The 7,514-nt window shown below is 31.1% G+C and overlaps 1 protein-coding gene across 1 annotated transcript in view; it reads left to right on the top strand.

Moving 5' to 3' along the window:
* Window positions 1-533: 533 nt before the first annotated feature.
* LOC144964905 (activating signal cointegrator 1-like) overlaps window positions 534-7,514 on the top strand; it is a 29,443-nt gene continuing 22,462 nt past the window's right edge. The window contains exons 1-2 of the mRNA XM_078899641.1: window positions 534-632; window positions 6,743-6,884. Of these exons, the coding sequence (XP_078755767.1) occupies window positions 556-632; window positions 6,743-6,884 (219 nt within the window). The 5' untranslated portion in view covers window positions 534-555. The remainder of the gene's footprint in view (window positions 633-6,742; window positions 6,885-7,514) is intronic.

Genomic DNA, 7,514 nt, shown 5'->3' with positions numbered 1-7,514 from the left:
TCGAAACAGTGATACCTGCCAGAAATGTCAGGCAGCCCCAGAGACCAGCGATCACATCGTCCTCCACTGCCCAGTCACTAAACTTGATGGTGGCTACGAAACTGTCCTTAGGGCGGAGGGAGACTTTAGAAGCTGGGTTGACGAAATAAATTTGGAGGTGTAGCCATACGCTACTACTACATATTTAATGGATATTGCACGAAATAATAGCTCGTTAAAAAAAAAATGCCACAAGGAAACATGATTTTTCTTCTGCGTCCTCGTTTCATTATGAAATTATATATACAGTAGTCAAGGACTACTATTCAGTATATATAATTTGGTATAGGAAAAACCTGAAACGTCAGTGCTCGTTCTTACCAAGAACTTCATAGTAAGCTCGAAGTATAGACTTTGAAAGGTAAATAAAATCGTTATCTTTACATGTTCTTCTGGCTTCATAACTATCAACAGCTTTTAGAAGCTTTATGTCTATGGATCCAATTTTTAGCTCTCCGCTTTGCGGAAAAAAGATTTGATTCATAAACTGGTTCAAGAAGTCAAGCTGTCAACAAAATGGCAACCCAAACAGAAAAGTGGTTGTGTCGAGAGCTCGGAAAGCTCGGTATTGATTCAAATGAGGACAGTGCTCGGTAAGAATTTCAATTGATTTTACAGAGATAGGCTGGATTTAAGTGTTAAATTAATTAACCAGGTTTTAATGCAAAACAAACTCAATCATGAACAATAAGGCCGAGTGGGATTTTAGTCTGGGACTGGGATCATCATAAAAAAATCATTATGGTGGTAGTGGTGCAATCTCATCTTATTCTTATGACTTATGACTTATGACTTTCAAGTGGATCGAGGTGAGGGGCTCTGGCTAATTGGTCACATCTTGTCATCCCCCAGGCGAATTCCGAATAGGAGTATGAGTATCCTTCTAGACTTAGACTTAGACGTGACCGCCTAGTGAGTTTCAGTTTCGGTTTTTCAGTCTGACTTTATCTTTCACTTTCACGTTTTCTGCCTGGATGCCCACTGCCTGCTACTAATACAATGGGAAATTAAATGAGCAAGGTCACATGTTCACATAATTAAGATTTGTTAACAGGGACGGCTGGTAATAATGGGCAGGGTGGGCAAATACCAGCCTGTTTTTTCAAGTTATATGCTGTATTACCAGGTCTGAAATAATCAAATTTAAATTAGATAATTTCAAAAGTTACTACTTAAACTTTATACTTCGTACTGAAATCAATTTGTGTGTATTTTTGATAGATTGCGAATCACCATGCATCCCTTAATGCATAAACCAGGATACGCTCCTGTTCTTTTTTTATCACCACCACCCCCCCCCCCCCCAACCACTCCACTCCGCCCACATCGTCATCTCATCGTCTCGTCGCCTGACGGTGAACTAACTCCGATTTTTGCTGTCTGGCCTCTCTAGTACTAGGTCGGGCTAATTCAAATGAGCCCACCTTATTAACCAGTGAAAACTAAATAGAGATTTTGGCAAACGAACTTTTTCTTATTTATTGCCTTACTTGTGCTGGTACCATTGATGTAATGACTTTGGGAATGTTCCAGTATTGAATTAAATTTATTAATTTACTAATTTTACATCAATTTAGTATTGATTTGTGTTGTTTTTATATATTTGTTTATCCATTTAAACTTTTCTTTTTTTTCTCGTTTTCTTTAGTGCTTCTCAAAACTCATTTATTTAAATTGTTTTCTTATTTGTTTTTTGTTGTTGTTGTTGTTGTTTTTTGTTTTTTTGTTTTGTTTTGTTTTTTAACAAATTAATTTGTTAGTTCTTTTTTTTTTTAATTCTTAAAGTAATTACCCCTGTATTTTTATTGCCAGACAAAATAATTTTGCAAAACAATGTAATTTTCTATTGTATTCCGTATAATAAAACAAAACACTTTTATTCAAAAGTCACGACTAAATAAATATATAAAATACAACCACCATTTTGGTTTGCTCAACATTTGAATTAGTATACGAGAAATACTCTTCTGAGAAAAGAGAGTTGAATTCTAACTGACTTATAGAGGAAATACGGAAGGGTGGGCAGATTCCGTACTTGCCCGTCCTGAAGCTAATACATACATAAGATAGTTCGCGATGAAGAGGCGGGAAGCTCGGGGTTGGTTGGGTAAGGAGTAAAGATAACACGGTCGTTATTGTTATAGTCTAACGAATGCATGAGGAGAAATTCGTAACATTATTTTGTCTTAATTGTATTGTATGAAGTATTGGCGAAAGCCTAAGATTAAATAAACGTTGTTTTTGTTTGTCTTATTTTGACTATGGAACTGATACTGATACGAGTACTTGTCATAGCAGAGCTGCCTACTTGAAATAGGAAAATAAAAATCGTAGTTTTCAGGGCTAATAAAATCGTAGATATTTTAACTACCCTTTTAAAAAATGACCGGAATTTCGACTGTTTTGATAGATATCAATTTTTTTTAAACGAGAAAAAATGATTGGAAACGTAATAATGATGGTGATGGTGGTAGTGATAGTGGTAGCGGTGGTGGTAGTAGTAATGATGGTGGTGGTAGTAATGATGATGGTAATATTATTATTGTTATTATTATTATTATTATTATTATTATTATTATTATTATTATTATTATTATTATTATTATTATTATTATTATTATTATTATTTATTATCATCATCATCATTATTATTATTGTTATTATTATTATTATTATTATTATTATTATTATTATTATTATTGTTATTATTATTATTATTATTATTATTATTATTATTATTATTATTATTATTATTATTATTATTATTATTATTATTATTATTATTGTACGTATTGGTGGTATTACTATTGTTGTATTTTTGTGTGGTTATTAATGGTATCAGTTTATTGTTTGGTTCCATTTACCATTTTTTTCCCACTTTCATGTGGTCATCAAATTGTATGATTTATTGTCGAAAGCCTAAGATTGAATAAACTTTGTAATATCGTATGGTAACCATCATTGTCGACGACATCGTCGTTGTCATCATAATCATCATTATCATCATCATCATCATCATCATCATCATCATCATCATCATCATCATCATCATCATCATCATTATCTTCATCATTAACAACAACAACAATATTAACAACAAGTACTACAATAGCAATAAAAACAATATCAACATCATCATAACATTTCCGTCATCGTCTCCACAACTATCATTCTAACCAACAGCACCACCAAAACCACTACCATAATTACATCCTCCTCCACCACCACCACCACCGCTACCACTATTCCAACCACTACCACCACCGGCACAATCACTCTAATCATCAAGACAGCAGTGAAATGCAATTTGAGCTCTGAATGAAACTCGAGTCATATCGCTGTTGTTGCTTCTCGATTAAAACTTTAAGGTTACTACATACTACTGAAAACCAATAATGTAACAGAAATATTAATCTCGCCGTTGAGGGATTAAAGCAAATCTTTAATTTTTTCGAGTGAACGAAATGGACTTGTATTGTCAAGGTGTTGTCGCATTATGTCTCGTCGCTTTATTTTTTAGTGGTATTCTCTTTCGTGATTCAGTTTTGATTACGTTTGGAATAATTAAAATCTACTTGTATTGTCATTTCATTGTGAATGTGATTATTTGTGGTTGAAATATTATTTTTTAAAGGTGAAAAAAAATAATAATTAAAAAAAAATTAATTAAAAAATAAATAAATAAATAAAATAAAATAAAAAATAATATATAATATATATATATATATATATATATATATATATATATATATATATATATATATATATATATATATATATATATATATATATATATATATATATATATATATATATATATATATTTATGACCGAATCATCTTTGCCCCACCACTGTAAATAGGCTAGAACCGCCACTGTTTGTTAAAAATAATGAACGTTGATTATTTAATTCTATTCACTTACACACTTAACTGACTGTTAATTTATTTTAATTTTAATTTTATGAATTCATGGTAGGTGGTGGTAGCACGAAATGTAATTAAGCACACACGGAGTTGTCAGAGTAACAAATAAAGTTGCCCATTTTACTTTTTTTTAAATTTTTTTATTTTGGTGTCAAATCCCAAAGATTTGGTATTTAATTTGAGTCAGTTTTTAGCAACACACCAACAAGATTATATAGATATAGATAACGCTATAACAGTGTTTTTGTAACATTTCTTTGGATGTAGAGCATAGGATTTACAAAAAAATAAAAAAAATAAAGCAGAGAATTATAGACCAGTATCTATTACATCAATCACCAGTAAAATACTGGAACATTTCATAGTCATATTGTCTAACATTTTGAATCATATAGTTATAGAGGCCAATAAAATTTTAACAGAGTCACAACATGGTTTTAGGAAAAACATGTCATGTGAAACACAACTGATCACAACAATCAATGACCTAGCATAAAGCATAGATAAAAAATTACAAACTGATGCCATTTTGTTCGACTTTAGCAAAGCTTTCGTCAAAGTCCACCATCATACATCGGCACTGAAATTATGGAGATACAAAATACGAAACAAAACATTCCAATGGATTATGTCCTTCTTGACCAATCTGAGACAAGTAGTTGTCATGGATGGTGAGTCATCAGAGTCAGCCCAAGTGGTGTCTGGTGTTCCTCAGGGCACAGTTCTCGGCCCCCTTCTCTTCTTAATCTACAGTAATGATATGGCAGAAAGACTAACTCCAGGAACCCAACTGAGATTGTTTGAAGATGACAGTCTTCTATATTGGACAATAAAAACTAAACATGACACAGACATTCTTCAAGCTGATCTAATAGCTTACAATGCTGGGAAATAGAAAATAGCATGGAATTCCATCCTCAGACGTGCCAGGTTCTAAATTTCACAAACAACAGAAATATTACATTTAACATACACAATACATAACACTGCACTAGAAGAAGTGAGAAAGGCGAAATATCCAGGAGTAACAATAACTAACAAACTAAATGGGAAAGATCTCGTTACAAACATATGCAAAAAAGCAAGCTCTGTCTGGGACCCACACTACAAGTCAGAAATCCAAGAAATCGAACAAATACAAAACAAGCAGTGAAATTTATAAATCAAAACAACAAAGATAAAAAAGATGAAACTGATTTAAATATCGAACCACTACAACGGAGAAGAAAGCGTGACAAAGTAACAATATTGCAAAGCCTAAATGATCATGTTAAATTACCCCTCGGTGATATTCAACAAAATAAGAGGAAGTCATCCAAGTTTGTGGTTTCACACTCAAGAGTGGATGCATACTTGTACTCGTTTATACCATCGACATTAAGACCGTAGAATAGTCTCACATCCCTAATGAAAGAATTAAAATACTGTGGTCTGTGGAATCTTCAATATCTGAAGTTAAAGACTTAAAAGGAAGAAGAAGAAGAAGGCTACTTGTATTTGCAGTAGTACTGCAAATAGTGATTTGTCCTCTATTTGCAGTGGTATTGATAATAGTGATTTCTTCTCCCCCCCCCCCCCCCCCCCCCCCCCCCCCCCTCCCTCTTTTTTTTTCTCTCCCTAACACTTGAATTCAATAAATAAACATTAGTGGTGTGCTCTCTTGTCCAACTTGGTAGTAATCAATTTATGGCTGAAGGATATTATTCCTCATGTTCACTCTGTGACAATTGGCACTTTATTCATGGTGACCACAGTCACTACTACTAGTAGTACTACGAACAGTGACAGTAATGAAACAGAAAGTTGAGAGTATTCTGAAAAGGCAGAAACTATTGTAACCACTAACACATCCTCAGAGACAGAGACAAGTCCCTTCCATTAGGCCAACTTTGATTTTCATTCTCCTTCCATTTCCAAGAGAAATCCGTAAATATTCAGTATTGCACCCAACTAAAAGTGTTTTGCAAATATTCTTTTGAGGTGTAGAGCTCAGAAATGGTGCCAATTATTTTCAAAAATAATGACATGCATGCTTTAAAATTTGAGGGTCACCCCCTAAACACTCATTTCATTAATTTTTAAAACATTTTCATCAATATGTTGACAATTCAGATTTACCATTTTGAATTATGTCACTACATACTTTACATTTGGCACCACTAAAGGGGTAAAGAATTCTATATTTATCAAATATATATAACTGAATTGCGAGATTTATGGTATTGTTAACAATGAAAAGATTACTTGAGAGCTTGACTCTGGAATAAAGCTACAAAAATATTCTGATTACAATTATTGACCATTGCAAGAGGATTCAGAGGTGGCTACGTGTAAAGTCACATCGCTTTTATTTTTCTAAACTTTGTCGTACATTGGGATGGAATTCTTTTAAGTTAAGTGGTAATATGGGGATACATGTTGTTGTATTTACAAAATTAAAAAATAAAATAATAAAGTAAAGTTATATTTACTGTACTTCCTCTTCTTTAGTTCATCTCTGATTATTGAAATCAAACCAGCTTTTTCTACATCTTCATTTCTGAAAAGCAATCTCGTCATTCCATTCTCAATTAGCAAACAAGTCTTTGGAGTTAGAGCAAATTGTGTTTATTGTTATCACTTTTAATAATTTTCCAAGTTATTGTTGATTGAATGATGCTTCTGTTTTAAATATTTGTTTCAAATTTATTAATATTTTTTTTTTATGACAAAACGACTGAATATGGTATATGTGCAAGTAATGAGGAGAAATAATGCCCTTTTACTTGGTTTTTCAGATATATCTTGTCCATGGAAACCTCCAGTGACTTGGAGGAGTACATGCTCGAGTTACTTGATGGATCAAACCCTAAAGTCAGGTTCTTTTTGCAAGAGCTTAAAGATCGTCATTCTGCCAAAGGAAAGAAAGCAAATTATCAGGTAGGAATTGATTTTGTGATAAAAGCTGGCATCTCTTGAGGTTTAATAGTAATAATAATAATGATAAAATGTTAAGTAATAATAATTGATGATAGTGATGATAAAATTGAGGGAAATGATGATAATGATAATAATGATAATAATAATAATAATAATAATAATAATAATATTAATAAAAATAATAATAATAATAATAATAATAATAATAATAATAATAATAATAATAATAATAATAATAATAATAATAATAATGATAATAATAATAACAATAATAATAATAACAATAATAATAATAATAATAATAATAATAATAATAATAATAATAATAATAATAATAATAATAATAATAATAATAATATTAATAAAAATAATAATAATAATAATAATAATAATAATAATAATAATAATAATAATAATAATAATAATTTTAATGAAAATAATAATGGTGGTAATAACAATAGTGAATAATTAAGTAAATATATAATTAAAATGCCAATATGCTTTTACTTGTTAAGTTTCTTTTCCTGGGTTTAGGTGAATTATGCTGTCCCAATAACTTTTCACACTAGAAAAAAGTGTTAAAAAGTTGCTTTTCAGGTAAAGGAGGCACAAACCACACTAAATTAAGTC

The sequence above is a fragment of the Berghia stephanieae genome, chromosome 2 (genome assembly GCF_034508935.2).
Source record: "Berghia stephanieae isolate SIO BIC M18660-M18661 chromosome 2, UCSD_Bste_1.3, whole genome shotgun sequence".
Classification (NCBI taxonomy): domain Eukaryota; kingdom Metazoa; phylum Mollusca; class Gastropoda; order Nudibranchia; family Aeolidiidae; genus Berghia; species Berghia stephanieae.
This window is presented reverse-complemented; position numbering and strand designations above follow the sequence as displayed.